The 15,194-nt window shown below is 46.3% G+C and overlaps 1 protein-coding gene across 1 annotated transcript; it reads left to right on the top strand.

Moving 5' to 3' along the window:
- Positions 1–484: 484 nt before the first annotated feature.
- SCYL3 (SCY1 like pseudokinase 3) lies at positions 485–15,179 on the top strand. Its single transcript, XM_009273291.2, has 13 exons — positions 485–779; positions 1,308–1,493; positions 2,174–2,287; positions 3,270–3,326; positions 4,187–4,289; positions 4,893–5,004; positions 5,705–5,782; positions 7,894–8,033; positions 8,776–8,963; positions 9,509–9,680; positions 11,578–11,721; positions 12,326–13,062; positions 14,468–15,179. The coding sequence occupies exons 1-13, from the start codon at positions 615–617 to the stop codon at positions 14,525–14,527; spliced, it is 2,256 nt and encodes a 751-aa protein (XP_009271566.1). The 5' UTR covers positions 485–614; the 3' UTR covers positions 14,528–15,179.
- Positions 15,180–15,194: the final 15 nt, after the last annotated feature.

Here is a 15,194-nt window from a genome sequence, read left to right as displayed (position 1 = left end):
GCTGGAGGAGGTTACCTGACTATAGCTTCACTGAAGTCCTCTGTGGCTTGGAGAATTGAGGAATGGCTGCTTTTAAGAAGGCCAAGGGCTCCTTGTACCCTAAGGCAGTGGCAATCACAGTTCCTAACAACTGACTGGGCTTAATCTGAATTAAACCTCTGGAGTAGGTGTCTGCGTGACTGGGGGTATTGGTGGATCCTGGTTTTGGTGGATTCTCGGTTTGGTATCCAGGTCAAGGACTAGTTGTGGACGCCGTACCGTCTGTTCTTCTGTGTCAGAGCTGGTGATGTCTGGTGGTGATGCTGACACAGATGCCAGCACAGTCCTAGCTCCACAGCGAGACAGCTGCTCGCCTGTTGATCTGAACCCTTTTGTGGACATTTGGTCTCCTTTACAAAATAAACGATAGGGATTTTATTCTTGTCCTTAAACTGAAGGAGAGGATACTGGCAGGAGGAGGTTCTTCATGGCTGTTTCATGCTTTGCAGAAAATGCTCTGAAGGCGAACTGGACAGCGCCCACCGGAACTAAATCTGTCTGAAAAAATCTTCCTTCACCCAAAGGCCTGTTTGTCGTCAAGAGGGAACCTCTACAACGGCCAAACTCTGCAAGTGATGGGCTCGGAGAACAGCGCTTTAAAGAGCTATGCACTAGAACAGCCGCCGTTCATACTGCCAACTGGACACTCAATTTATCCGGCCGTGCTACAAGATGGAAAACTTGCTTCGGTCTTTGTGTACAAGCGAGAGAATGAAGATAAGGTTAATAAAGCTGCCAAGGTACTGTAGAGAGTGTGCCTGGGACAGACTTGTCAGAGCTGTCCTTCCTTTTTCTTGGAGGGGTGGGAATCAGTTAATGAGGGTCAAACCCTTGGGGAATAAGGGCAGGAGAAAAGGTCGAAGTTGACCCTGGCTGCAAACAGCTGCCGGGCAGGGGGAGAAAGGGGGTCGGCAGCTGCGAAGCTCATCGTGCGCTGCACAATGCGAGCAGTGGCGGGAAGCGATGTTCAGAGAGCAATACCTGCATTACTTTGCAGAGTACTGGTCTCTTCCTGCAGATGTAAGTCAGAGAGTCTTTCTTGGGTGGATCCTACCCAAAATACTGTGTTTGTTCTGTGTAAGGCTTTGTATCTAGATGCATTATAAAAAGTTCTGCAATGAGTGAGTGAGTGTGCTGAGTGCTTGGTGAGGAGCAGGGACGGGCTGTCTAAATTCAAGCAGAAAACATGGGTAAAAGTACAAGGCGAAGCTCTGCAGCCAAAAGAGATGCCTTGGATGAGATTTAACAGACGTCTTTGTTTCTGGAAGCACCTGAAAACCTTGCGCCACCCTTGCCTTCTGCGCTTCCTCTCTTGTACTGTGGAAGCAAATGGGATCCACCTGGTTACAGAACGTGTGAAGCCTTTGGAGACGGTCCTGGAGACGCTCTCTTCTGCAGAAATCTGCGCAGGGATTTACGACGTGTTGCTGGCACTCATCTTCCTCCATGACAGGGTAGGTACCACCGGCAGCAGTCATCAGGCTTTGGTGGGAGCCAGATGAAATGTGACAAGAGACCGTTATACCTGGGCTTGCCTGGATGACTGTCTCATTCCTGATTCCTCACAAAAAGACAGACACACACCCCACAGCTCTTTTAGGCTGAAACCGCTAAAATCATTGGCTGCTTTGTAGGAGGAATGGTAACTGAAAATGCCGGGGGTTTTGGAAGTAAAGGAGCAGTTCTCAATTCATGAATTGACATCTGCTTGCAGTGCTGCTTACTTTAGGGAAATGGGATTGCTCGGCCTTGGCTTTTATTTACAGCTGTTGCCACGTGTCAGAGATCGGTGTCACCACTCCCCTGCTTTGGCACTGTGTGTTTGTCCAGGACTGCAGTTAAATCCCAGCTCAGACTGTAGCTCTTGGGCTTTGTGTTCATAGTTGGAGGTCTTCTCTGGATTTACAGTTGCATTGCAAGGGCTGTGACAGAGCTTTGTCTGCTCCAGAACCCCAGCCCTTCTGCCTGATACCTGCTAGTCACCTACAAAATCCCAAAGGACCTTCAGAATTGTGTGCTTTTTGGCGGCTTTTCCTCAGCTCCTCGCAGCACCTAATTAGTGCTGATTAAGATTTTACATCTTCATCTATCCCCAAGTCTGTTATCCTTCTTTTTTTTTTTTTTTTATTATTAGGGAAACCTAACGCATAACAATGTCTGTTTATCATCCATGTTTGTAAGTGAGGATGGGCACTGGAAGCTGGGAGGAATGGAAACAGTCTGTAACTTCAATGAAGCCACCCCGGAGGTAAGAGCCAAGCAAAGCACGCCCTCTGATGCCCGGGAGAGGGCTCCTGGCCTGCTGAAGCTGGCCATCTATGGATGTGAAGGCCCAAGTCCTTCCAGTTATCTGAATTTACTATTAAGTGTGTTGGCTCACTTCCAGCTCTGACCTGAATCTTTGCTCTCAGGACACCGTAACTAGAAACTACGTCTACACAAACAGAAACTAATTCCCCATTAGCCAAAAAGCAGCTACTTTTCTAAGGGAGACTGCTGGCTGGAGGGTAGGTTAAGACTGGGGACAGTGAGACATCTTTGCTCCTCTGGACTGCTTTAAAAACAAACTAAAAAAAGAACTTCAGTGTGAAGCAGGAAGATCCAGGTTGAAATGAATCAATAAGAAAAATAATGTAAATAGCTCCTTAGCTTTTGCTGCTGGCATCTTCATTGCTTGTTACTGGTCTTAGCAGAAGAATTCCTGGTTTGATTTCTGCTGCATGCTGTGCAGAGTCATTGCTGCAGCCTGGCACTGTGTCGTAAATGTATATTGCCTTTCCTCCCAGAGGATCCACAAATCCTCCACGAACTGTATTGAGTGTCCCTGGCATGTTATCACCTTTCAGAAGGGATCAGGCAGACATGCAACTGGTGCGCGTGGTGGCGCACAACAATGCAAAGAGCACGGCAGTAAAACCTGACTGCTAAAGCTCATGAAATCCGTTCCCTGTCTAGATGGATCACGCGGGATGATAGGACTGAGGACTAAAGGGATGAGTTGGCTGTGATGCCCTGAAGTTGCTTTCTGCCAGCTTGGTGCTTCACATGTGGTCCATTTGTGCTTCCCCTCTGGGCAGAGCAAAGCGCAGCCTGCCCTGGATGCCAGCTGAAGGGGCAGGGGCAGACCTCCTGCCACATGCTCAGCCCTGGCCCGCGGGGAGAGCCTGCTCCTGCTGCTTGGCACAGATAAGCAATCGAAGTAGCTCATGTCTCCCCTCTTCTCCTTCCAGTTCCTCTGTCATGTCAAGTCAGTACGAGACCAGTCGTGCATCCCTTGCGAGGAGATGGTGAGTAACATCACTTGCTGGAGGAACTTCTTGCTGGCAACAAATAAAAGCGCAATGTTCAGGAAATTGTTTTCATTCACATATTTTATTTCCTTATGCCTGAATGCAAGGAAGTGGCTGTTAGATAATACCTGAGGTTTACTCTCTTCCTTTTTTAGCCCCTTCCGTCCCATCCCTGGTTTGGGAATGGTGTTGGGCACAGGGAAGTGAAATTCTGAATGAGGAGTGGTGGGACAGCAGGTTCTCCTAATATTTTTCAAACACTTTGTGTTGCAGCTTTAATGCTTCTAGATCAACAAAGCTTTGCCAAAATTACAAAGTAGTTGCTGAGATTGCCCAGATCGCTGTGGTCACATGGCTGTGTAGCTCTCATAACAGCCTTTTTTTCACTTGTTAGTCACCTCCTATCCATTAAGCATCCTGAGTTGCTTATGCTACAGGAGCGCTCTTTCTCTCTCTAATTATCACCTGTTGCCATAGAAATGCTGAAGGCTGTTGACTTGCAATTGCTGTGTGCACTCATCGGGGAATTGTTTCATCATTATGTAGTTGCTCCTTCGCGTTGTAAATTCCCCGGTGGAGGTTAAAGCTAAATTCATCAGTATCCTCAGTTGCCCTTGATGGCCCACAAGCCTGGGAAAGGTCCCCAGCAGACAAAGTATACATACACACACACACACACACATATACACACACTTATATATATATATAAAAAAATATATATAATATTCTACTTGTAGAGTACTTAGTGGAGCTTTGGTGCTATAAAAAGAATTGGAGGGTGTATATGGTGGGGGGCGGGAATAGAGACTCAAGGAAACTACCAAGTATTTCATAAACTGCTTTTTTTGTATTTTCAGTCTGCAGATTTCAAAATTCTGCCCCACAGCTATGGGCATGCAAGGGATGCCTATGCGTTTGGAACAATGGTTGAAAATCTCCTGACAGTCCTAAATGATCAGGGTGAGGAATGACACGTGTTTGTTTTGCTATCGACAGGCCTCTGTAGCTTAGTCCTTGCGTGCGTCGAGCCATTTGCCTTTTGTTGCAGCTGGCAGATGTGCTGCAGGTTCAATGGCCTGTTGCTGTTCTTTGTGTTTGCCAAGTTAAAATGCAGACTTCGGCTTCTCCTGTATTTCCCTTTTCCTGCATTTGAACATGGTCAGATGTGGCTGGAGGTCACCAGCCCGTGTAACACGAGTGCTCCCAAACTTGCTCTGCAGCAGTCAGAGGTTCACCTGGTCCTGCCCCACCAGCCGCTTCATCAAGGGTTATGGATGCGGGCGCGTGGATGTTGTGTACTGCAGCTGAGCAGGGGCTGCTACCTTCTAGCAGAGAGGGAGCAGGAAGCTTCTTGGGAGGACAGTAGCGCTCCTTGCTGCCCCAATAGCCAAGCAGCTTAGGAAGAGAAATGGAAATGCTATTTTCCCTTCCTTTAGGGACAGATATGAGCAATTTTGCTATCAAATAGAGCTAAAAACAAATTTTTGGGAGGGTGGAGGACTCTTGAATGCAGCTTGTTCAGTGTTGAGAGAGAAATCTAACTGTAGGTGCTCTGGATTTCAGTTTCAGCAGATATTCTCTCCAGCTTTCAGCAAACCTTGCATGGTACACTGCTGAATCCAGATCCAAAGTGTCGTCCACCACTGTCCAGCTTATTGTCTCACGAGTTCTTCAGGTAAGGAAAGGAATATCCTGTCTCTCTTGCTATGTCTTGATACTGCTTATTTCTGTGTTGCAAATGTGTTTATTTTGTGAAGGTGTGTTACTTATCAGATGGGAGGTGCAGGTTTAATCCCTACCTCTTACAGGGATCTTTGACAAAGAGACTCCTTAAATTAAGAAAGCATTATCAGCCTTCCAAATGAGGCGCTGAGCTAGCAGTGGTGACAGAAGTGTGTCCCTTAGTCACACGCAGTCAGTTGGATCTCCCCAGGCTCATGGGAGGTGGTAGGAAATGCTCTAGAAAATGAAATCATTAGCGATACTGCTGGAGCAAAGCAGGCTCCGAGGTAATCCACACAGAGCTGTGTCTGCTGTCACCTAAGTGCTTCTCTGGGTGGTGGCGTTACCGTGGGGTGGCACTTCCTTCTGCTTATTGCCCCAGGAAGGTGGTCAGAGGTGGCTGATGCCGTGTTGCCCAGGTTTCCCTGTGAATTGCTGACTTCAAAGTGCAGCACTGTGCAGGCACAGCTTTTGGGTAACTGGTCAACAGTTACCAGTTACTCCAGCGTTCTTGGTCCACCAGCATTTGACTTGTATCCCTCTGTCTAGTTCTCTCTCTGCTAAATGAAGGATGGGGATTTGCAGTCTCTTGGTTGTGGGTGCTTTAAGCATCGATAAGGATCACACTTGACAGCCTACGTTTTTGTGCTTAGGAATGACTTTCTGGAAGTTGTGAATTTTCTGAAGACCTTAACACTAAAGTCTGAGGAGGAAAAAACTGAATTCTTCAAGTAAGTGAAGGAACTATAATCTGGAAGCGTCTTATTTCAGAAATACTTCTGCCGAATGGGACTGGGGGGGGACCTGGGAAGGCTAGCAGCCAAGAGAAGTACTTCCTCAGGTGGCAGATTTTGATTGCTTTGGCAGAACATTGTTTGCTCTGTAATATTTCGGATACTCCAGCCAAAGTAATGATCTCATCAAAGAGGAAAGTCTTCACTCCCTCCTTTCCCAATTTCTTGTGAATGGTCTGGCGTTTGGGAGGAGCAGTACCTGCTGGGCTCTGCATCATTCTGATACTTGCCAGCCTCCAGAGTGACGCTGTGCACAGCCGTACAGACAGCAGTGTTTTTACCTGCTACAGACCAATTGCTGTCGCTGGAGAATCAGGTCAGAAACCGGACTGTAGTGATGTGCGTCACTTCAGGGGTGCTTTTCTGAATCCCGTCTGCTTGCTAGCAGCTGGGTTGAACTCCTGCAGGGCCAAGAACAGAAGCTTTCCCAGGAGCACAGGGATATGAAAAGGAAAGAATTTTTCCATTTTCCATGTTCTAACTGAGTTAATGCACTTTGTGGGGCATAATGCTGATGTTATTAGCAGAAGTTAAATTATTCAGGTTCTCTTCCACCCGCTTTAGCAGCACTGTCCTGTCTCCTGCTGCACCACAGCTAAGCAAGAATCATTTAAAAAGCCCATTCATGTGCTGTAGCGTTGCAGTAGAGGAGGGAAGGAGTGTGGCCTAACAGCTCGTCTGCTCGAGCTCTGGTGAACAGCTCCTCACTGGAGCTGTCCCGGGGTCCTGCTGCTTTACACACAGGCTATCTGCTTGCCCAGTTTCAAAATACTCTAAAATATCAGAGAACTTCTTGTAATGTGCTAGAAAAAAAGAATCTTTCCCTCGCCTCATTCTTAGAAGTAGCTTTATTTTAGATGTGACTTTGCAAAAAAAGTGAAATCTAGCACTAGGCACCTCTTGAGGGTGAAAATTTCTTCCATTTGGGCAGATCTTGTAAACCGCTAATGAGACAGTTTTCAATAAGACACGTTGGGTGAATTAATCTTGTGGTGCCAGCCCTGTCTGGGTAAAGCTGTTATCTGTAATGGATGTCTCAGCTGCAGTAGTGCAGCATCTGCAGGAAATCCTGTTGTCATGGTCCCCAAGAAGTCTTCTCTAAGGGAAGCTTCCATGTAGCCATGGCATTATCTGGGCATGAAAAAGGGAGAAGCTGAATTTTTCGATTTCACTAGTTTGAGACTAAGTAGAGCAAAAAGGAGGAGAAAAGGGGATCTCAGCAGGAACATTCAGAATGGTTCCTGCCATCTGTGTAACAGCAGTGTTTACTGAGGGAGGGAATAAATACTTTGTTTAAAGATACATGTTGCTCCTTTATCAGGCAGAGGGGCTTTCACAGCATGTGCACTATTGCTCTTAAGTCTCCTCCACACCTACAGAAAAGCAGTAATTGTTACCGATATTTTAAAAATGAAAATCCTACAAAGAAGAGCAGTTGCACAAAATAAAACTCTTTGTGACTTAAATAAATAAACCCAACCCATGCTCTGTTGGGCAACTCTAAAATGTATTAGACGGAAGTGGGTTCAAAATGTGATTCCTGTTTTGCAAGGGAGACTTCCATTACGTGGTGGGTAGAACAGCCTTTTCTCAAGCAGTAGGAAAATTCTTGCGATGCACCAGGTTGTAGGGTGAGAGGCCAACTCTCTTCTGCAGTTTTAATGCTGTAGCACTTCATGGGAGATACCAGCTCTGAGACAGTTTGGTGCCACAGCAGTGGGCAGCTTCTCAGATGGGGAAGCCTTCACGAGCCAGCTGCAGGTGCGGTGGTGCTTCTGGATGTTCCCATGACAGCCTGTGATCCGGGTGTGGGGTTTTACAGGATGAGTCTCTGGCTCCTGCTTTGTGTTATCGTTGCCTGAAAGCCTCAGGCGGGAGCAGAGCCTTGTCCTTCTAGGTTAGTGCGCACGCAGAGTGAGAGGCTGTGATGGGACTTTGTCTCTAGGAGATGAGTCAGACCCCAAAAAAGGGGAAAGCAATATTAAGGGAAACAGTTGTAAATGCATGGAAGGCTGCCTTGATACTAATTGCTCTCTCCTGGAATGTAGATTCCTGCTGGACAGGGTGGCTGGCTTGTCAGAGGAGCTGATAGCATCACGGCTGGTGCCTCTTCTACTCAATCAGCTCGTGTTTGCAGAACCTGTAGCTGTCAAGAGTTTTCTTCCTCATCTGCTGGGTCCAAAGAAAGGTGACCTTTAAATACTTTCTCTCTTCAGAATTATTACTGACAAGTTTGGAAAGAATTCAGAGTGGTCGTTCCATCGAATCAAGGGAATAGTGGTGTTTATTTAACCAGAACAAATACTGTAACGTACAGAACTGGAAAGGACAGTTGAGTGTGCTTCCCCATTTGCAGTACTTTCCACTGCTCTGCTGATGCTGGGAGGAGAATTAGGAATTGCTTGGGCTCTGTCCCAGGTTTACGTGTCACCCCACCCACCCACCTACCCCAGATTTTCTCTGCATATCCCTCTTCTCACCTGTCCCCTACCCTCCCCGCCCTTTTTTCTTCTGCCACTGCACTCATTCTCCTGAAAGGGTGCTCAGTCTCTTCTCTCCTCTGTAAGGGGTGTTCAGCATGTCTTGCTGGATCCCCAGCTATCTCTGTCCCCACTGTTTGCCTCCCCTCTCTTAAAGTTTTTCCTGAATAGCTACTGGTGTTTCAGCCAAGCAATACCTGTCTCTTGACTGTTTGACCTTCAGTGTTCTGAGCCATTGCCATTGAGCAATGGGCACTGGCACTGCTGCCTCTCCTCCCTCCCATCTCTGACATCCCACACAAGCTGTGTTGGCAGCTGATGAAGAATCAGACCTGGCAGTGGGGTGACACTGTAGATCTCAGCTGTGATGGTTTCTCAGTGAGTAGCTTCTGGGTGAGTTGTCTCTCATTATTGAAGCAGCCTTTTCCCATCTTCACCTCTCTTCCCTAGAGCAAATTGGAGAAAGCCAGACCAGCTGCCTCCTGTCGCCAGCCTTGTTCCAGACGCATGTCATTCCTGTGCTGCTGAAGCTATTTGAGGTTCACGAGGAGCACGTTCGAATGGTGTTGCTGTCTCACATTCATGCCTACGCAGAACTCTTCTCTCGGGAGGAGTTGAAAAACATCATATTGCCACAGGTTAAGGACAGCAAAACAATACGCGGTATATCCTACAATATGGGATTTCTACTGCTCGGGTTGGTTCTTAGTTTAAAGTTAGGATCTCATAGTGCTGGCCACAAACCGACAGTTTGCCACCTCCTTTCTACGCAAGCCCTGACCTTTACACCCCATCCTGATCTGGAGTGCTGTTTTTGTTAAACCCGATGCCCTCTGTCACACACATCACTTGTGCCGATACCTGTCGGCCTTGACTGGCAGCCTCACAACAAGAGAGACTGTGTTTCTGTTTCACACCACAGCTGTCGAGAGTGGAGGGTCTAAGCTCAGGGTGCCTTGGTGTTACAGTCCAGCGCTCAGCAGGCGCTAGGATCAGCCACCCTCTTTAGCTTGTAACACGAAGTAGAAGGCTGATTTTATGCTACGGAATAATGTCCAGTATCTACTGAAGGCTGTGGGAGATCGTAGAAATGAAATGTGCTGCAAATACAACATTTAAAGGGGAAAGACGTGAAAAAGCAGAATTTTCGGTTCTTGGTAACTTTATCATGTTCTTGGTGTAGGTATTGCTGGGCCTTCGAGATACCAGTGACTCTATCGTTGCGATAACGCTGCACAGCTTAGCAGTTCTCGTCTCCCTGCTTGGACCTGAAGTAGTTGTAGGTGGAGAAAGAACGAAGATTTTCAAAAGCTCTGCACCAAGTTTCATGAAAACTGCTGATCTCTCCCCAGAAGGTAAATGATACGGTCAGAGTGCTCTCGGGATTCTTGCCCATTCTGTCCAAGCAACATAGGCAGAATTTCTTGGATGATTAAGCTGTTGCTGTTAACAGGTTAATTGAAAAAAAGCTAATTTGCGGCTAAACTTAAATTCTAAATTAGGTGCCGTTTGCAGATACAGAACTGGTATCAGAAGAAGAGTTATGTAAAAGTATTTTAAATGTAGGAAATATATGGAAGAAAAATGTAAATCTTCTTCATTTAAGAATCTCTGTAAGTAACAGAGATTAAGTGTGTGTGTTTGGTTTTGGTGGAAAAACTATACTGCCCTTCTAAAGGACTTAGGTGCTTATCCAGATAGTTGTTTAATATTCCCTCTGTCCTTCGTGTTTTTAAAAATAGTAAATCTCATCCTCTTCCCCCAATTTCTATTCATAGATTGGAAAAGGAATACGAACTTCCCTATTTTCTCAGCTCTCAGGAGGCTTTTCAGCTAATCCAAATGAAGACAGTAGTCCCTGCACCTGCTAGATAACTTGGAACCAAGTGTACTAAGGGAAAGCTTTTCTGGATATTCAAACTAAGAATGTTTGTAACTGGAGGGAAGAATCGGCATTTGTTCTACTTTAGACATATACATACTAAATGAAATGCATGATAGAGATCAATTTAAGTATAAATGTTTTCTTCCTGATTATGTGTGTACTGACAGCTACCACCTTTTATTAAAATCTGTGGATGGCTTATTGCATTAGTTTTCTTTACATTATTTTAGTAGACTATAGTGAATAAACCCCTTTGGATTGCATGCTAAACCAGGTTTATTTTTCAGAATCTATTTAAAATTAGACCTGATTTAACTATTGACAAACAACAAAAAACCACCTTTGTCCTCAACAGTGAGCGATGACCTGCAAAAACCAGTACTAGAGGCTGAACGTGTGAGGCTTAATAAGCTGTTTGCTTAAGCCCCTGAAAGGATATACCTTTTATCAAGGGCACTTTGGGGAGGGGGTGGGTTCTGTGTGTTAATTGCAGTCCTTTCCAGTGCCACAGGCGGTGGGTCTCTGGCTGTGCTGGTAATGCCTAGCCTAGGCAGGCGCAGCTGGCTGGGAACACAGGTGAGCCATGTGGAGGCAGATGCAGCACTGGCCCAAGCCATGCTGTTCTGGGGTGGTGGCAACAGGGCCTCACACAGCGGAGGCTGGTGCTGGTGAATCACTGCCACCACTCCCAAAAATGAACTGGAACTAGGTGCTTGCCAAGCTATCATCACTGGCCCAGGGAAACAAACCTGCCTTGTGCAGCTTCAAAGCGTGGCCTTTACTGCCTGCCACCCCACCTCATCTCGGGTGTGATAGGAGGGAGGCTGTCACACAGCCTTCAGGGTAGAGCCTCTTGTTCCTGTAAGCTGCTTTGCTCATGCCCCAGGCATAAAAGAGGGTTTGTGTCATTGCATGAGTTTGCTTATGCTTTGAATTGTTGTGACTATCAGTGCTATGCTTTTGTATGAGAGACAGATAACAGGGTATTTGTGATGCCATGCAGTACAGAAGCTGGAATTTTGGATCCAGCCAGGTGGCAGACAGTGTTTGTTTTTTTTTTTAAGCACCTGTTCTGATCATAATCAGTTTGTTCTTTGTGTATTTCTTGAAAGAACATATCAGCAAAAACTGAGCATTTACAGTTGCCCAAACTTTGTACTGGCAAGCACTGCAGATGGCAGGAACAGAGGAGTACTGTGTTATATACAGCTCAAGAGGTGCAGCTGTTGGATTGCTGTGCCAATCTTCATTCAGTATTGCTTGTCAGTGTTGTAAATAAGAACGTTCCAATGCTGCAGGCAGTTTCAACTAAGGCTGGCAACACACCTTGTGGACTTGGTGTCCTGTCTTTTCTTTTATCCCTGCAGACTCCCCCAGTCATGTCGTAAGCAATCAGAGAAATCAAACCTCTCGGCCTTTGAAGAACAATTCTAGTGTGTTCCCCATTGCTGGAAATGTACCTGTCAAGAAGCTTTCTGTGCGACAAGACAATCCACTAGCTTTAAAGACAGGTAAAACTTTACCCTAGCTCTTCCTTTTCAAAAATCAGGTGTCCTACAAATGAAATGTTGCTGGAAAAGGTGTTAATTTTCCCCATGTGCTGATCTGAAAGAGATACAGTGAACCAAGGAAGGTAACAGTGAAGGAAGGAGAGTGTGACCCTTGACTTCCTAGGGAATAGTTATTTGGGAATCTCATATACACAGACTGCTGGCCAGCCAGCTGGCCTCAAATTTCTGTTTCCTTATGGCAGGTTGTCTGCTGTGCTTTTTCACCCCTCCCACAGGTTGGCAGATACACTATTTATAGGTCAGCTCATTCTCTGACCTCAGAAGCTGACTCAGTTTACTTTCATGGCCTTTTTTCAGTCACCTATTGCTTGTCAGAAGTCAGCTTGTATTGCTCCAGGGCTTTGAGATGAACACCCCTCCTTTGCAAGCAGGAAGGTGGCTGTGCTTTCTAATGTGAGAGGAGCTTGGCACTGAAGCATCTTTCCAATCAGCATTACTGGCTTATTTCCATGCCAGGTGCTACCTGTGATGTCAAGGAGTTTTAGGCACAACTCTGTCTCTACTCTTTCTGGAAATAAGTATGTAACACCTTTGTCTTGCACAGGTGAGCAAGACACTCAGTCCCCCCTGAATGGAATTCCTGGAAGCATTAATACACTAGGGAGCAGCAGGAGCTCTTTGACTACCTCCGAAAAGCCAGCAGAGGAGTGGCCAGACTGGAGTGAGCCAGAGGAGACAGACACTGAGAAAACTGTGAACATTCAAATTCAGCCCCGAGAGCCACGGGGCAGTGTGGGACCTTATTTTGCTGAACATGATGTTCATGAGAAGCCTTGGGATGACTTTGAGCCCAGCAGCCCTAGTCCTGAACTGTCCTCAGGAAACTGCCTCACTGTGACAGAAGCTGATGCAGTTGAAACGCCGAGGCCTCTGCCAGGTACCCATCAACTGAGCAAAGAATTCAAAAGCCTCAGACTGAGTCCCCCCACAAAGTCCTGTGCCGGGAACAGCTGGAGCAATGACAAGTGGGACCACCAGGAACAACTGGGAGAAACTGCGTTGCCAAAAACCACCTTTCAGGAAAGGTTGAAGTCTTCATCGGAGTCTGGCCTAGGAGAAGAATTCACGATCAAAGTGAAGAGGAAACCTGTGCAAGACCCTGAGCTGGACTGGTTTGCTGACATGATCCCAGACATTAAACCTTCTTCGGCTATCTTGATTTTACCTGAAGCGAGGACAGAAGCGGTTGTTCCCAGTCACTCTGGTGCAGTATCCAGCAGAGAAGGTGCCTCCCAGAATGTGCTGTTTTCATCCAAATTTGCAGCAGCTGATGTTATTGAGGTAAGAGGCTCTAGGCAGTGGGTTTAAATGACTGCACACTTGAGAGGATCCTAAAGCATGTTCGTAGCAGAACACATTGTTGTAGCACAAGCTGGCTCCTTAATTAGATGGTGGATAACCTGGGGGAAGTATCAGCAGCATATGACTGTAAAGTTGACTCTCTACTTGTGAATACAAGATGTTGAGCTCTGAATGATGCATCTTAATAGGCACCAGGTAATTCAGTGGGCTGTTACTGCAGCAGCAAGAGAGCTGTGTTAAGAAACAGTGAGGGAATGGACTTGTACGCTACTAAAGGCACTGACTAAGGAGTTTTAACTCCTGCTTTTAATTTGTGCTGCTGTATCCTGGATGCAAGGACCCTGCACTACATTAGGGAGAGTCTTGGTTTGTTGGACAGGTAAAACAAGGCTGGATCCTGTCTGCTGAATAGGTGTGGCCCCAAGCACAAACAGAAGGGGGCTTTCAAGCACAGAGGATGCTCAGGACTCAGTGTTGCTCCTGGCTCTTCTAGGAAAACCTAATAGCATTGTAAATAAAGGACCAGGAAACCAGAACCTCTGGATTAGAGTGTCAGGCTTTTTGGGTGCTTTGTTTTCATAAAGGAATAGCTGAGACACTTCTCCATTTCAGAGAACCAGGGGGGTTATAAAACTGCCTTTTTAAGTAAGCAGGTGAATCCCTCTAGCCCCATCACAGAGACTGCTTCTGTTTCCAAGGAGAGGAGGCAGCACTCCCAACACTGCCACCTGAACACATGACTCTGTTAGGGAATAGGTGTTGATTTCAAGTTGTTTTGCTAATTCACCCTCGAGAGCTACCACAGGGGTAGCAGGTGGCATGGGGAGAGGAGCCTTGGATGTAAACTGAAGTTGTTTACAACATTTGAAAATGGCACATTTGATTTTTTAAGAAGCACTGTTGTGGTATCAAGCCCATTTTGGGGGGGAGTCAGTCACTGTAGTGCAGTCAGTGCTGTGGAGTAGTAGAAGAGCTGTGTCAGTGGATGGGTGAGATCAAACTCATAGTGTTAGAATACAGCAGGACAACAGCTGTTTCCTAGGGGGAAAGAAATCATCTAGCTTACAGCATCCTGTTCTTAATGGGAAGTGGTTTTGGTACAAACAGTTCTTGCTTTAATTTTAGGAAAAAAATACAAGAATGGCCCTGTTACTTTGCTCTTTGTCTTTAAGGTGTTTCCTTTTGTAGTTAAAAGTTCCTTAAGACAGAAAGCTGCAAATACTGGCACTTCACTTTCGGTCTTATGAGGGGCTTTCAGCATTCTGGATGAATGTCTTGCTCTGCCATGGCAAGCTGCACAGGCTACTGCCTGGCTCCTGTGGCTGTGCCACATACAGAAGTACAGTACATGTGCCTTAATGTTCATAATTTTACGTGATTCTAGGCTGAAGCTCCAGGCTGGGGTGAAGAAGAGTTGAACTGGGAAGATGATACTAACTGGTAATGGGACTGAAAGAGACAAAGGCAATTTATGGTGCGTTGGATTCTGTAAGAGAAGTCGCTGCTTCCCCAATACAGTGGATAAGTACCTCAGCACTGCTTTTGCCAGAAGGCAGGCACTTGCTGCAGCAGCCAGCAAGATCCCATGGGGCCCGATCTCTTGCAATGGATGCTCCTTTCCAGTCTGTGCCAAAAACTGCAGGGGTGAGGCCTGCGCTCAAGCAATACGCCCAGCTGTGGTGCTTGCCACTGCTACAGGAAAGAGGAACAGCATGATGGGTGTGTTGGTGCTGACGTGCTACTGGAGGCCAAGAGTGGTGTAAGCGATTGTTCCAGAACTCATCCCTGCTCTGAAAAACTGATGACAATAAATGAAAGTCACACTGAGTTCCTTGGTTAATGTGCCCTTTTTTTTTTCCTTTTTTCAGAAAAGTAAAGCCCTTAGAAATGGCTCCTTTTAACTTTTTAGCTAAGAGATGATTTTAAGATGAATGTACAGTTTGCTCAACTTATTTATTTCTGTTTATATAGTTCTGTCAGAGGATGGCACAAGAGGTGCTAGGAACGGTGCAGTGAAGGACCACTGAACACAAACTACTTAAGCACCGCATTCTTTCTGCTCTTAACTGTGACCAATAAAGATTATTTTTAAAAGATGACCCTAGCATGTA

Source organism: Aptenodytes forsteri, unplaced genomic scaffold, assembly GCF_000699145.1.
Source record: "Aptenodytes forsteri isolate BGI_AS27 unplaced genomic scaffold, ASM69914v1 Scaffold95, whole genome shotgun sequence".
In the NCBI taxonomy this organism is placed as follows: domain Eukaryota; kingdom Metazoa; phylum Chordata; class Aves; order Sphenisciformes; family Spheniscidae; genus Aptenodytes; species Aptenodytes forsteri.
The sequence above is the reverse complement of the archived record's forward strand: the minus strand, read 5'-3'. Positions and strand labels throughout refer to the sequence as shown.

Bases quoted from the DNA above. Each gene is read 5' to 3' on its own strand.
- SCYL3 (XM_009273291.2), top strand. From the start codon at position 615: ATGGGCTCGGAGAACAGCGCTTTAAAGAGCTATGCACTAGAACAGCCG. The intron at 780-1,307 runs GTACTGTAGAGA...TGTTTCTGGAAG, and splicing joins AGGTTAATAAAGCTGCCAAG to CACCTGAAAACCTTGCGCCA. The intron at 4,290-4,892 runs GTGAGGAATGAC...TCTGGATTTCAG, and splicing joins GACAGTCCTAAATGATCAGG to TTTCAGCAGATATTCTCTCC.